Here is a 16,215-nt window from a genome sequence, read left to right as displayed (position 1 = left end):
CCAAGTTAAACAGTGAAACAGTTAAACATTTTTTGCCCGAAATGATGTAATTGAAACAATAAACTGTTGCAGGCATTTTTAATAATTATAAATAACTATGAATAAAAAACACAAAGAAAGCAAAATATATGCTTATGTTAAACCTGAATTTAAAAAAATAAAAAGGATCCGATATACATAAAATGCTGCATGTAAGCTAGCAAATAAAACAATCAGTGTTATGTTCTGTTAAAAAAAAGTTTTCACATCAGTCAGTCGTTGATGTTGTCTTTAAAGGTACTGGTAATGATAAGATGACACAAGTCCTGTTAGTTAATGAGGTTAATTACACACACATTCACATTTTAACTGTAAACATCAATGCCAATGGAAGCTTTAGTTCGTTCAGAGTGAGTATAGTGAAGAACTAATACAGTGACAGTATATAGTTTTCAATTCATAACTAAAGTCTAGACAGTGGCAAGGATGTGCTGTAGAAGTTTCATGTCTTTCCAGATTCTGAGGAATGCGGCGCAATAGGACAAACCACTTCATCCTTGTTTTTGAACTGTGTGAGGAAAAGGCCAGTGACTTGAAGTAACAAATATTTTATTCTATTTTGCCGTCACGATTGTGACATTGCCCTGACTGCCTGAAGTCTTTGCTGCATGTTTGGAATTACTGTTAAACTGCTAATTGCTTACTGTCTCATTATGGTTTTAAACATTTGTAACTTTTTTTTATCAATGTTGTTCATTTTTGTCTTATTTTTGTACACGTGTGCGTTTAAATTATTTGTTGATATTGTTAGCAACTTCAAATTTAAGTATGATGCACAGGTACAAATGCACCGTATCTTGTAACTTGTACATTTTTAGGCAGATCGTCCAAGCAGCTTAGGACAACATGGATGTTTGTTTTATGAAAGATATGTGGTAATAAAATAAACGTTTGTAAGGCTCTTTCGAGGAGAAAACACCTTGTCCCAGATCTGTGCTTTTTAAGGAAAATGCATTAAAAACCATGTCAACTGTGGTATTAATATGAAAATCCCAATTTGGTGAAAACTAACTAAAAGTTTCGGCCACTGACATACTAAATCTCATGTGGTTGTTCTACTGTTGTGCAAACCTGTAGTGTGTGGTCCGACCACAGGCACCGATGAAACCTGCTTATTAGAGACTCTGGTGGATCAACAAGATGATTTAGTTTGGGTGGACTTTCTGACACTGCTGGTATTTTGAATATAGGATAACCAGGACAAGCTGTGCCCGGGATGTTATTTTTTTTTACCAACTAATGGAAAGTCTGAGCGTTACAGATTTTCTCAAGTACTTTAAAAGTCATAGATTTATTTTCAGTAGAAATCTTACAAATATTTTACATGAGAAACTGTTATTAAGTTGTAACTAAGCTCTAAGAAGCTCTTTGTTCTCAGTATATTTAGTTGAAAATTAAATTGAAAGAAAAAAGAAAGAGACAAAAGGCAAAATATTTTGATGTTTTGTTTATTAATTTAAATTACTTAGAAATAAAATTGTTTCTGTACAGTATTTTCATGGGGAAAACAGACAGGAAATCTCAACCACACGTAGTGTCTGAGCTGCTGAGGGCGGCTGGGGGAGCTGAGTGGTCTGAGCGGCTCTGAGTGGAGGTCAGATTCAGGTAGCCCATCTCTGCTGATCGCGACCCAGAGACGAGACAGTGAGGGGAAGAAGTCACGTCCGTCCGTTTGCTCTGAATTTCTGATGGCTCGGGCATCGTCACACTGAGGGCACAATCAAAGTTCAGAGACATTTGATCATTTTCAATAATAATTTATTTAGCAACCAAACAGGTTGCGCTGCGGTTTGTAACTAGGATCAAACCTACCTTGAAGCTGGCACAGGGAGCGATGTAAAAACCTGCATAGGATTAGATATTTTCTTTAGTTCCTAAAATGACAAAACAAAATTATTTTAGATTAATATTTTATCATTTCAAAAACAAATGGCTTTCTCTGGCAGCTGTTAGAATCATAATACTTTATAGATCCCCAGGGGAAATTGTTAACATTACAGATGCTCTCATTACAGAATAATACAACAATAATAATATATCAAAAACATCAAACATGTTAAAATATGTGCTTCTTCTACAACATGTAACATCTACGGCTGCAACTAATGATTATTTTCATTGTTTATCAAATGTCAGAAAATTGTAAAAAAATAAAAGAAAAAAAAAAAAATGTTGATCATTGTTTCCCAAAACCCAAGAAGACGTCCTCAAATGTCTTGTTTTGTCCTCAACCCAAAGATATTTGGTTTACTGTCATAGAGAAGTAAAGAAACCAGGAAAGATTCACATTTAAGAGGCTGTATTTTTTTCTTGACAAATTATTCAAACCAATCAACCTGATTTTAAAATAGTTGGTGATTAATTTATAATCAATTAATAATTGAATGCTTGATTAATTGTTGCACCTCTAGTGACAGCAATATAAAACACAGCAATACATGTAGAAAGAAATAAAAGACATGGATCCGTCAAATTATTGATTAGGACTGCCATGACATTAGTAGTACAGACATTCATGGTTCCTGGAGGATGAATCTTACTGACTTTGGCAGCAGCTAAATCTTCGTCTACTGTGATGTCACCAGCAGGTTGACAGTTGTAGTTTTTAGTCCAGTGTCTCAACAACTGTTGGATGGATTGACATATAATATAAGTTGCAAGATACATCACGCTCTACTCAGGATGAACTGTAATCACTAACTTTTCATCTAGCGCCATCAAATGTGTGCAGTGCTTCAATTTGTGATTAAATTCCTACGTCAGCATGTTGGCATTGTCACTGTAAGCATGTTAGCATACTAATGTTAGCATAAGCTCAAAGCAATGCTGACATAAGGTTGCTAACATAGCTGTAAACTCTCATTAATCCATCCAGCAATTTTGTTTTCTGGTGTCTGTGAGGCAATGCAGTCTCACAAGGTTGTTAGGAAGACATGTTTTGGAAATATCAGCCGTAGAGATGTCTGCCGTCTCGTATAGTGTCATTTAGTCCCGTATAGTGGGACTAAATGGCGCTCGGCTTGTGGCGCTCAAAGCACCAAAAAATACATTCGAAAAATTCAAAACCAGTGTCTCATTTCAGAAATCATGACCCAGTTGCTCAAGATAATCCACCTAAAATCATAATTTTTGTGAGCAGCTTCATAAGAACTATTTTCTTTTCTGGTAGAAAGAAAGTAGCTCTGGTAGACTCTGCTGTGGAAAGAAAGTAGTTCCTTCATGGATGGTGTGCGGATTATCTTGAGCAGCCAGGGCATGATTTTTGGAAAGAGACACTTGTTTTGAATTTTTCAAATGTTTGTTCATTTTACTTTTTTAAAAATTCATTTATTTATTTATTTACTTTATTTGTTTGTTTATTGTGGTGCTTTGAGCACGGGGAAAACATGTATTTTTGATTTTGGGGCGAACTGTCCCTGTAATTTATTCTTTTCCTGAAGATAATCTCTATGCACAGCATAGATTTTCAGATGAGGAAATATGTCATATATGAAAATTTGCTGTATTTTGGTAATGTTACAGAACAAAGCTGTGTCATTACAGTAGTGCAAACTCTATGCATCCTGGATTTTTACCACAGGAACCAAGTGTACATGCATTCAGTTGATGTTGAAGTAACTCTAAACCTCTGGTACTGCAGCTGTCATGATACCCATTATCCCTGACGGGAGTTTTAGGTTTTGTTGAGCCAGCTAACAAAAAGAAAGCCTGGATCTGTCCAATGTGCTTCATAATACACCTCCCAGGTCAAAGCCTGCTGTCAGTGTTGGATTTTGTTGGTTTATTTCCTGTTTTATTTTGGTAGTTTCTGGTCCTCCCTCGTGTGTCCTGTTTTTACTTCCTGTCTTTGCTCTGTTTTCCCGCCCTTTGTGTTCCCTAATTATTTTCACCTGTCTCTGACTGCCCTCACCTGTGTCTTTTTTTTCCTTCCCCTTCCCAGTGTATTTAATCCTGTGTCTTGTCCTCTTTCCTTTCATTTGGGTTCACTTCCTAAGTAAACCGTAACACCTGCGTACAAAGATGAGACAGACTTGCCCAGTACCTCAGCAAAGTGAAGTGACTGCATGTTTTGCAGGCTGCGTTCCAGGACAGCAAGCTGATTAGACATATGGAGAATTTTGTTTCCTAGTTTCTTGTTTTCCATTTCTAGAAAATCCACCCTGGATCAAAACAAACATATCATGAACACACATTAGCAAAATGTGAAATAATTTAGTGAACACCTTTTGCTAGTTCCTTTGAACATAATGCGTGGACTCATGATGCAGTTATATGTTGACGTGTAACTTCAGTACCTGCATTTGGACAAAGTAGCTGTTAGATGACTGTCTTTCTTGTTTTGCTCCTCCTCATTTAGCTGTTGTAGCAGCCCTCTCCTCTCAACAAGTAGTTTGTCATTTTCTACAGTTATACTCAGCGTAAGCTCTTTTTCCTGGGAAAGACAAACAGTTGATTTTCTTCATTCCTCATCCACTGTTATATAATCTCATTTATCTGAAGTCTATGGAAGCCAGACTTGTGTCAACGTGGAAATTACACTCTTTATGCCTATAGGTCCAGCATCTCTGCTCTGAACAGATGCCGTGGACTTTAAATGTTGCCACAATTGAGCATAATCCATGACAGCATGTTACCTTAGTAACATGAGTAAATATATTAACACACTAGCTACAGAAAGAAAGAAAAAATGGTTATCCTTTCTTTTCACTAAGCAAACATGCTCACATTAACACAGGTGGGACTACATCACGTGAATACAGTCAGGACACTCCTCAAACAGCCTGGTCTCTTGTGTAACCGAGGACAAAGGATATTTACCTTTGCTAATGAATGGGAACACAAGGACAGTTCTCGCTCTAGATTTTTTATTTTCTCATCACGCCATGTGGTTTCATCATCAAGTTTCTGTTTGGCTCGACACAGTTTTGCTTTGTGTTTCTCCTTCATCTCATGGTGTTTACTGCAAGAGATGAACAAAAATAACACATCACGTATGTAATCAATCCAGAATATAAAAATCTAAATTAACAACACAGCAAAAGAAGGCTACAGGGGCAAAAAAAAGTCTTCGGTGGATGCATGTGTACACATTTTATTGGCAGCAGTTACCTTCGTTCTTTGTCAAGACATTTAAGGGTTTCACAGATTTCCTTCCTGAGCATTTCACACTTGTCTTGTGTGGTTGTGTTCACTACTTCTTGATAATCAGGACACTCCTGCAGCATTAAGCACAAAGCACGAACATTAGCAGTAGCAGGAATCAATAGTTTCAGTGCATACATTATATAATGGCATTTATCTCTAACTTGTTTTCTCTGAGCCTAAAGGCTAAAACAAAAGGCCGCTACAATTGTTTTCTAAGGACAAGTCCCACACCAGTGGCAGTGTGCACCTGCGCACATCAGCATGTACAATCTTCTAGAAGCTACAAAGGAAGTGAGACCTAAACACTCATCTCAAAACCTCAAATGTTCAGTTTGACACATGCAGTTAATATATCCTATGTGTGCTACGGGCGACACATGATGCATAATGATGCTGTGCTGGTGATGTACTTTAGACACAACAGTTTCTGCTCTTAAGCTCTGGTTAGCCATTATAGAAGAAGAAGGCATACTTTATTAATCCCAGAGGGGATATTACATCCTTTTCACTCTGTTGTAATCTTGTACATACATACATACACAGGCCTGAAATACACACACACGACACACATGCATTTGAGCGAGGGGGATGCACACATACATATAGTCAGGCGCCCCGAGCAGTTTGCTCGATGGCTCAGTGCCCAGAAGGTGAACTGGCAGCTCCTGGGTGCCACCAGCCACCAATCCACGCTCCATACTTTGGTCTGTGTGGGACTTGAACATATACACAACATGTAACCAGACATATTTAAATAAGAAATTACCTGATGCAGTGTGTCTTCCTTGTTCTGCAGCAGCTGCACTTGTGTCTGTACCTCTTTATCCTCTGTTACAGAGGAGTCTTTCAGACCAGGACTGTTTTCACAGCTCTGTGATTCTGCATCTTTTTGTTTCCACAGCCTTCAAACACACACATGGACAGAAGCCTTCACTTACCTACATATTGCTGTGACAGAGATAGACGGCATATACATATTTGAGTTGCTGGATAGCGGGTAGAATATCTTACTTTTGATCCTGAATATTGTTTTCTTTCATGCAGATGGTAACAATGAGGTTATCCATGTCTTTGTGAGAATTATCCAGCTGCTCCTTCAGGGAACGTATCTGAAAGGATCAAAAAATATTTTTGACATGTTGTAAAAGGAAAGAAAGGTCATTATGTTATATATTTCTCATCTTTCTCTTTCTTTCTTGTGATTAATGTAATCATCTGAAACCTCTTAATGATCGTTTATCTCTTAATGAATCACTCACTTCTGATTCCTTCTCCAAAAGGCATCTCGACTGAGCGCTGAGCTGATTTTGTAAATCTCTGCAGATCTCATTGCTTTGAATCAATTCATTTGCCTGAGACTGGAAACACAACGAGATCAACATCAACACCGTTCAACAATGTTTAACAAGAATACAATTATTAAAAAGGTTCGGTTGGCAATACAATGTTGTTCAGTAAAAAAAAAAACATATTCTTTGCAGATGGATACAGGCACATGAGGATTTACCAAGCTTTGTTTGACTTTTGTTTTTTTAGTTTGGTCTGATCTCGTTCTGCTCAGTTTGATTTGGTGATGGCAGTTAGAGACGATATAATCTTCTCATGTGACGCATATGGTTTTACACACAGAGACTTACTTTAGCTGACTCTTTAGCTTGGTTGGCCTGAACTCGCACAGTGAGGAGCTGCTGCTGCTGCTCCTGCAGGGCCGACTCCAGCCGCTCTGCCTCCGTCTGCAGAGATACAATCTGAGAAACATTATAGAACAATGTCATTAACCAAATGTCTGCCTCTGCACAGGGTTCACATACACAATGCACTATAGAGGCTGGACACAAAAACTGTTACTATTCAGGTTCCCGTCAAAGTGTTGTACAAGTTTTAACCACATCCTGGCAAAGGAAAAAGTGAATTTATGTGCTTTTCCATCTACTGCTGTTACACAAATTGAGAAGAGCAGTAGTGACACTAGTGCGCCAGTCAGGTGCCATTAAAATATTGTAGAAGAACAAGTTAAGTTAAAAGAAACATGATGGAAATACTGCATTTATGTTTATTTCATGTATTCATTTGGGAATGTTACAGTCTCCTGATGTTTTTGTCTGCTGACATTTTTTGTCTCTACAAGCTAAACTGGACTATAAAGGAGGTCAGAAGCTCCATATACATTATGTTTTATTTGCTTAATCTATTTCCAGATCACATTGTAGCATCCAAACATCCATCTTCTTTTTTTATGACAGAGCAACTTTTCCGCCTCACCAAAACACGTAACTTTTTTGAGTAATTTCTACTTTTTTTCCCGAATTTTTGATGTTTCTGCTCAGGGGTTTTTTTATGCACAAATTAAAAATGTGCATAAAAACAGATGGATTGAAATCCACTTATTGTGTGCTCAACCTGCCACACACAGCAGTTTAGTGTGAACAATTCAATCTCACACTGTACAACATCTGGAATTTCATAAAGTGCAAGAAAGTGCATCAAACATTTCAAAACAACAAGTGTCTCAAAGAAATTTCACTGTCAGCCTACAAATCACACAGTATTTACTCAGATATTTTCTTTCTTTAATTACACTGACTTGCTGACATGTCAGACAAATTACTGATGACTAAAACCAACTTAAACTATTTAAATTAAAAATGTGTCATATTGGAGAGAGTTTGGATTCACAAGACTCGGAGGATGCTTCATAATCATTAAGTGACATTTGATGTTTTTTTGTTTTTTTTACTTGTAGTTCTTTTTATTTGTTTGGATGAGAGCTGAACTGAAGCTGTCAGTGCCATGCTGTTGTGTGTTTGACAGCCATGCAAACTATCCGTGATAACTTGCATTAGTTTTCTATCCGTACCCAGCTTTATATACTCACACTTTCCTCCTTTTCCAAAAGGCATCTCATCTGAGCAGCGAGTTCCTCCTGTAGATTTCTGCAGGTCTGGTTGCTCTGTGCCAGCTCTGCTGCTTGAGACTACAGATTTAAAAAAGAAACAAGAAGAACAAGAAGTTTCTACTGATGATTTAGTCTGTATTGTACTGTCTCCTAAATTAAATTCTCTCTTTTAAAATACATGCAAATAATAATATATAATAATAAGGATCTGTAGCTCTTTGATACGGAGTTACATTGTGCTCAGAGTGAAGAGTGTAGAAGGGCCGAGGGTTTCAGTGTTAGATGTAATACTCAGGGATCCGTGTAGTGGGACTTACTTTAGCTAAACCATTAGCCTGGTTGGCCCAAACCTGCACAGCGAGGAGCTGCTGCTCAGCCTGCTGTTCCTGCAGGCCCGACTCGAGCCGCTCCACCTCCTTCTGCAGAGACACCACCTGAGACAAATACATGGTACAGTACATTTATGATGGACAATTCATTTTCCGTCAAATATGTCAAATAATAATTTCTATCAAATAATCATCTAATCATGACCTCTGAGAAAAAGGCAGTAAACAAAAATGCAGACCATAAGTAAAAACTAAAACACAACTATGTGTCTCAGACTATGACCAACATTTATATGCCTAATATATCTTTGAAACTTCTTTAAAAATCTTTAAAAATCATCTGTCTACTGATAAAATAGATTATTCCAGCAGGTATCTTACCGTCTGCTGCAGAGAACTTTTCTCAGCATCTAGGGAGCGAACTCTGCTCCTCAAGGCCCTGATCTCAAGGTCCAGACGATCATTCAGCTCTTTGGCCTTTCGCAGTTCCACCATTTCTGATGAAATACAGTGAAATAATGGACTCATCAGATTATAAATTATACATGATTTCACTGTTATACTTTCTTGCCTGTGAAATGTGAAAAGTTTTATAGGATTTATAAAAAGAATTGTGAATATAGTTGTGAGGATCAGATCTAAAGCAGTGGGATGACTCTGCAAGTGACATATTTTTATGCACATTTTGAAATATTGCATCAGAGACCTGTCTGCTCGTTCACCACATGTTCATGTCGGTTTCCTATCACAGTCTAAAGACCTGAATCTAAAGGTTAGCAGGAAACAACAAATTACAGCATGTTCATATGCGTAACAGACTGGTGAGACATTCAGGGTGTTCCTTGCCTCTCATCCAGTGCATGCTGGAATAATCTCCAGCCCCTGAGCAGGATAAGCAGGTACACAAAATGGATGAATATGAGCTGTGTGGGGATTTTCTCCCTTTTACACTCAATGCACACTCAGCAACACACTGCGTTTCTTTGAGAACAGCTTAAAGAATACACATGAAAAAATAATTCTCACCATATTTCTTCAGTTTTTCTACTTCCTGTCTGAGTTGCTCTACCTCATGCTGAGCAGACTGCAGCTCAGGCTCTGTAAGAAACATAAACACTGATGTTTCCACACAGTATTTCTTCACAACGTTCCTGACAGTGTTTCCTCTTCTATTAAGAGCCACAGAAGTTACTTCAGAGTTTGGATATTCTATGATGGTAAAATAACCTCTGAATGCTACTAATATACAATATTTATTAAGGATTTTGCTGAAAATTTGTGACGTTTTCCTGTGACCGCAGGTTACTGCATATCAACATAAGAAATCTCTTTGACAATGGCACAGTTACTGATTAATATCTCTCACCATAAGCTCTTTGTGTCAAATGAGCAGACTCCAGCTCATCAGTCAAACGGCGGATCTCGTTGTGGGCCATGGCGAGCCTGCGGGAGCCCTCCTCCAGGTCCCGCTCCAGGCGTGAACACTGCCTCTCCACACCGCTCGCCTGGCCAGACAAATGCATAGCTTCAGACTAAAGAGAGAGATGGAGAGAGCAAGTGACCAAATGACCAGCAACATGAAAGTGACTCCACACTATGGAGAGAACATGTGATCACAAACAAGAATGTTCATAAATGCATGCAAGAACACACAAGAGACCTTGAGATGTGCTCTGGATCAAAAAGCATCAGCGGTGAAGTATCTTGAATTTCTTCTGCCATGCAAAGTTCCCTAGCTTGTGCTGGTAACAGAGCTTAATAACACTGGAACAAAAACAAAGAGGTTGCAGTTAATGAGGATGCTGCTAAACAAAGAAAACATGCAAAAAGATCCTCATGTTCAAACATGCGCCTTCTTGGGATACACAAAGTCAGTGTTGTTGATTTTTAGTGTTTGTTAGTACGGGATGCAGTACCATTACTTTAGATAAAATGACATACAGGAATGAAAGTGTGTTTGCTCTGTGTGGCTTTGTGGAGTCCAAAGAGTCTCTTCCATGGGCTCTGGCCGTGACGTGGTGCCCTCTTGAGGGAAGAGTGAGGAATTACATTAAATCACAGAATCAGTCATTTGTCCACAGAGAGAAATGACAAAATCTTAAAACCTTAAACATTTCAGAAATTGTCAATATACATTTTATTTACTTATGGTATAATCATGCAATAAATATCACACAGGAAGGATCACATGCTTCAAGAAAGAAAACTTAAAGAGATAGTTCATATTAGTCACCTCAAAAATGCCAATCTAAAAAAAAATCACTATATTTAGAATATTTTGATTGCTTTTTCTTGTCTTCAGACAGCTTTTTCCAACAGTAAACTAACAGTATATAAACCAAATAGTGCTCTCTCTCACTCAACCAGACAGAACATGGGAGGTGCTGGTTTACCACTGTGTGCATCTGTTATTTAGTTTGTGTTATTGAGTGGCTTTGACAAGTCCAAACCAACCTTTTAAAAACACCTTAATGTTATGCAAACTAACCACTTGAGGTATTAATAGACCAGAACATCCTGTGTTCTGCAAGGTAAAATTATTGATTTATTTTACTTATTATTATTTATTCTATTTAATTAACAACAGGTATTTATTTACTTTTTAATTTCATTTTTTCCATATATATTCTATGTAGCGATGTTGAGAAGTTTGTGGATGTTATATATTTTGATGTTGAGGATTTTAAATGAATGAGCTGTTGCATGTGACTATAGACACACCTCCAACACAGCTGTGGACTATCGTGCAATTATGAATTAGGTGTGTGTGTGTGTGTGTGTGTGTGTGTGTGTGTGTGTGTGTGTGTGTGTGTGTGTGTGTGTGTGTGTGTGTGTGTGGGCGTGGCTCTTTGCCTCAGATCCACATTCACCAGTCACCTGTTTGCCTCCCACTCCAGCCCGCTGACCAGTTTCCAGCCTGCTCAGTCTGCCTGCTTTGTTCCACCCGTGAGCCCCAAATCAGCCCAATTGCTCATTTCGCAATTGGAGTCTAGTTGAGTGAGAGCGACTGATATTTGTCTTATATAGTAGCAGGTTCCCATCAGAAAAGCTGATGGGAAGAAAAAGAAGAACCTAAAGCAGTGAAAATACTTGAAATATTGGGTACATCTCTTTAGTGACAAAATTCGTTTTGCTGCCAACCACCAACTACTGTTGGTAATACAATGAATATGATTAAGTACCTCATACAACCCTGCTTCAAATAATCCTAACTATCCCTTTAACAATGGCAGAGGAAGGCATTATGTCTATCTTACTTCTCTCTTCTCATATAAAGGAAATTACATGGTTTTGTAGATTCCCAACAGTGCTGAGAGTTTTGCATCTTTTATGGTCTCAGAATATTTATGTCAAAATCATCTCTCATCTTTTCAGTTGTGAACTAAAACCCATGTCTCTTACTTTTACACCAACTTACCAACCTCTTTTAACTGTTCAGGATCAAATGAAGCTGAAAATGCCAGAAACTAAACGACAGGTAAAAAGCATCACAGTTTAGGATGTTCCTCTGCTAACCTGGTGTGCACTGGTGTTCAGCGCTTGGGCTTCAGTCCCCAACAGGCTGGCGGTGTTTTTGTCACCCTTCAGGCTCTCAGGAACTTCGCTCGTCTCAAGTAAAGAGGCTCTCTCCACCAGCAGGTAAGCCACCTGCTCACTGGGGCTGCTGTGGATCAGCTCTGTGAGACCCTGCTGGTACAGCATTTTAGCCACCTCGCTTATCTGGGAATCTGTCACGGCAGAGGATTTATAACGCTTTAAAACCTGAAAATCTGTGAACTGTTTGGGATCTCAAGAAGGCACCCAGTTCAAGTCAGCCTTGCCTACAAAAGTACCACTATCCCAAAATAGACACAATGGCCTCACAAAGGTCAGATTATGCTCCAGCTTAAGTGTTTTCATATAGTAGTTTTGGGATTTAAGCTATAATGCAAATGATGCCATATAAAAATGATGCTGAATGAAGAGATCATTAGAAAGTCTTCAAAGGAAGAAAATTGAAAAGAATAAATGAAAATTCAGTCATTATCTACTCACCCTCATGCCGACTGAAGGTCAGTTTTAGTTTTGAAGACCACAAAACACTGCCGGAGTTTCACAGGAAAACCGTGTTGCAAAAACTCCCAAACAACAGAAGTGAATGGTGACCAATTTTCAAACACAAAAAAAAACATAAAATGCCTCCATACTGCTCGTCTGGTGTAACCCAAGTCTCCTAAAGCCCCAACAACTCAAGCTGACTGAAAAATAGGTCATTTACACCGTGTTTTCAGCCTGAATTTTCACTGTAGGTCCTTAGCTCAGATCCACGCTCATGTGTACATGTACACCATCTGAACTGGGCATGTGTGTTGTGACGGTGTGTATGTCTTTAGGAGACTTGAATGATGCCAGATGAGCAATCTGGTATGGAGGCAGTTTATGTTTTGTTTTTTTCACTTCACTTGTTTTTTTCCTGTGAAACAAAATAAACCTGACGCTCAGTCGGCATGAGGATGAGTAGATAACCCCTGAATTTTCATATTTGGGTGAAATATCTATCTAGAAAACTGCATAAAATAAAAGACTGTCATAGTGCAGACAAATATCCAAGAGGTTGAATTTTGTCATTAGTTCTTGTTGTTGGATTATTTTTATGTATAGGTGATGTACAGGTATAAATGTCCAACCTTGAAGGGATATAAGACGTTGCAGCTGGTCCTTGAGCTGATCGTTTTCGTCTTCTATCTCCTGAGCCAAAACATCTTTGTGCTCTGTAAAAATTCTGATCTGCTCCAAAGACTTGCGCACCTTACAGACAGACACAAAGCCAATATCTCAGACACTTACTGACACAGACCTTCACTTATTCTTGCTCTTCTTGATCATTTCTGATGTCACTGGTAGTTTGGCAGTGATGACTTACCTCTGCCATCTCTGCTAAGTGTTGTGAGCGCTGTGCGTCCAGGTCCCACGTCACACTGCTCAGACGGCTTCTTGTGCACTGGAGGGCACGCCATAGCAAACAGAGCTCAGCCTCCTTAGGGGACTCAGGTGCAAGTCCCTGCTCACTAAGCCATGTGACAATCTGCTCCAGCTCCTCCTAGAGACAAGATGAGTGACATGTGGACACGGTTACTGACAAACCATCTTATCTCATCTTATCAGTCTTAAAAAGGGCTTGCTGTCTTTCACTTCTTGGATCTTACATCTTCCTAGCTGCAATGATTAATCGATTAATTCATTAGTTGTCAACAAAAAATTAATCGGCAGCTGCATTTGTAAAAAATAGTCCAAATTCTCTGATCCCAGCTTCTTAAATGTGAATATCTTCTGGTTTCTTCACTCCTGTATGACAGAAAACTGAATATCTTTGGGTTGTGAACAAAACAAGACATTTAAGGACATCATCTTGGGCTTTGAGAAACAGTGACATTTTTCACAATTTTCTGACATTTTATAGACTCAACTAATAAATTAATTGAGAAAATAATCAACAGATTATTATTAATCAACCATGAAAATAATCGGTAGTTGCAGCCTTCTTCCAAAACAGTCTCTAACGTGAACATGCTGTAGGTATAGGATTAAAAAGGTGCATTAAAATATCATCCTGCAGCTTCAGATCAGTGGGAGAAACTGATCATATTTAATAACATTACAAAATAAAATAATCTGATCATCAGCCTTTTTTTTATGGGAGAGATAATGCTTACATGTTTACATCTCAACATGGTGAGATGCTTGTCAAAACGATCAATGAATGCTCCCAAAATCTGAACCAGAGTGAGGAAACTGACACTCTCTTGGCTGTGACTTAAGCTGTTTGCACATTTTGGGGAACAGCTGTTTCCTTCAGCAGAGACAGCTGGCATTGGCACGATGTTTCTGCTGAGCTGCTCCTTTAACACTCACTGAACTCCACAGAACTATGTTTTAAAGTTCACGACGATGCAAACTATAACAGGATTTGTTGAAACATTGTATATTAAACGATTCACAAGTCAAAACATCTACAATATTTCCATTTGATTGAATGTTGCAGCCATAATATTGCAACAAACAAGAGACAATGTCTGGATTAAAATTATATTTTCAACGTTGAAGTTAACTTAAAAGGAAGAAACTATAAAAGGGCGCAAGTTATTTCCATCACCAGCTGTGCAGGAGTGATGTTAATCAAACGTCACATCTGGCGCACAGGACTTGGAGTTTTAGCTGTTAACTTACGTTAGACTAAACGTAGAAAAAGTAAATGTTCGGTACCTCTGTTTGATCCATCTGTCCTGCGGTGTGACGCCACTTTCCACGGTAGTTTACACTCACATTTTACACTTTATTTTTGTCGTCCGACATCGACTTCAAACACCGTAAATCCGCTCTCACTGGCATGGAGACGGAATGTAACGTCACGTTCCAGAACACCGCGATGTAAACACGCGAGTCTGCCGTTGTCGTCTCTCCGTTGTTCAACGGTTATAACGGTGCGTTACAAACAGGTTGGCGCGCGCTCAGCTTCCGACAAACTTCTCGAGTCAACAGATACTCGAAACTTTCTGATCAAAACCAGCGACATACAGTTTAAACACAGTCCAGGCTGAGGCTGGGTTGTCTGTGGTGGTGCGAGGTTCTGTTATTTTCTTGTTGTAAAATCTCACGGCTCTGTCTTGCGCACTGTGATAGTGGGCTGTCCGTGTCCGTGAGTCCTTGAAGGCGTCTTGAGGGACCGTTAACGGTGTGAACAGTTTGTTAGAATCCATTTCAGATTCAATATTTGGCTAAAATGATGGGATTCCTCTACGCTAATATCGGCACTGGAGGAATGAAACGACTTGCTTTTACTCAAGTCCTGTTCTAAGTACAATTTTGAGGTACTTTAGTGTTTCCATTCCTCCTTTACAGTCCGCCTCCAACTCTGTTACAAGTGAGAGAGAAATATGACCCCCTTTACTCTTCTACAATTACTCAACAGTCATAGTTACAACTTCAAAAATAAAAATTTTACATATAAAATCTATGTTGAGATTATAACACGTGATACAGTGTTAAAAAAAAAAAAAAAAAAAAAATCCCATCCCAAGGACCCCCAAACAGCATTATCTTATGGCTGGACCCTCCATTTTATATTGAAATAGGTGTATAGATTGAATTTACATGAACATATTTATTTACGTAATGCAATACTTATTGCATGCTATATAATGTATACATTATAAATTATATTTTATAATAATGAACACAATAGTCAGAAATGCCAATTTATTTATTTATTACTCTTTTGAAAATAAATTATTTTTTTTATTTTCCCTTCTCTTTTCTCCAGTTTGTTGAGGTCTCCCATGAGCCACATGGTGGCTCCCAATTTGAAAATCATGAGCACCCAATAAGAGTTAAGATTAGCTCTACTTCAGATGACTACAACAATAAAATGGTAATGTACATTTATGCAACATTCACAATAATCCATAATATAATTTGTAATAGAAGGTTTATTTATACTCACAGCCATTTTTGTGTGCATTGAGTGCTTTTACTTTTGATGCTTTGATAGTAACATTTTGCTGGTAATATTTATGTACATTTACTTGACTAATACTTTTGATGCTGCACTTTAACTTGTAATGGAGTATTTTGAAGTGTGCCAGTGCTACTCAAGTACGGGATCTAAATACTTCCTCCAACAATAATTATTGGTTAATTCATGAAATATTTCTCATAATTCGGTGTAAACATCAATTGCTGCTGCAGTTGCAAGTGTCTTGCTCATAAAGTGTGTTCATTATAAAAATGACAACATAAATTGTTATGGGGTGCAGATAAACCTGTAAC

At 38.3% G+C, this 16,215-nt stretch overlaps 1 protein-coding gene across 1 annotated transcript; it reads right to left on the bottom strand.

Moving 5' to 3' along the window:
- Window positions 1-1,473: 1,473 nt before the first annotated feature.
- Window positions 1,474-15,195, bottom strand: LOC146331861 (uncharacterized). The gene is made up of 20 exons (XM_084736426.1): window positions 14,653-15,195; window positions 13,313-13,489; window positions 13,077-13,197; window positions 11,926-12,137; window positions 10,351-10,434; window positions 9,776-9,941; window positions 9,436-9,507; window positions 8,791-8,906; window positions 8,398-8,514; window positions 8,060-8,158; window positions 6,822-6,932; window positions 6,444-6,542; window positions 6,196-6,293; window positions 5,951-6,086; window positions 5,149-5,255; window positions 4,858-4,999; window positions 4,335-4,471; window positions 4,082-4,199; window positions 1,852-1,913; window positions 1,474-1,747 (listed from the first exon to the last, which is right to left on the bottom strand). The coding sequence occupies exons 1-20, from the start codon at window positions 14,665-14,667 to the stop codon at window positions 1,561-1,563; spliced, it is 2,376 nt and encodes a 791-aa protein (XP_084592552.1). The 5' UTR covers window positions 14,668-15,195; the 3' UTR covers window positions 1,474-1,560.
- Between the last annotated feature and the right edge of the window lie 1,020 nt (window positions 15,196-16,215).

The sequence above is a fragment of the Lutjanus erythropterus genome, chromosome 2 (assembly GCF_056507025.1).
Source record: "Lutjanus erythropterus isolate fLutEry1 chromosome 2, fLutEry1.hap2, whole genome shotgun sequence".
Taxonomy (NCBI): Eukaryota; Metazoa; Chordata; class Actinopteri; order Lutjaniformes; family Lutjanidae; genus Lutjanus; species Lutjanus erythropterus.
The sequence above is the reverse complement of the archived record's forward strand: the minus strand, read 5'-3'. Positions and strand labels throughout refer to the sequence as shown.

Excerpts from the sequence above, each read along its gene's own strand:
- LOC146331861 (XM_084736426.1), bottom strand. Across the intron at positions 5,000-5,148 it reads TGTCTTGACAAAGAACGAAG|TAAACACCATGAGATGAAGG; the intron begins GTAACTGCTGCC and ends CATCTCTTGCAG. Across the intron at positions 4,472-4,857 it reads GTTCCCATTCATTAGCAAAG|GAAAAAGAGCTTACGCTGAG; the intron begins GTAAATATCCTT and ends TGTCTTTCCCAG.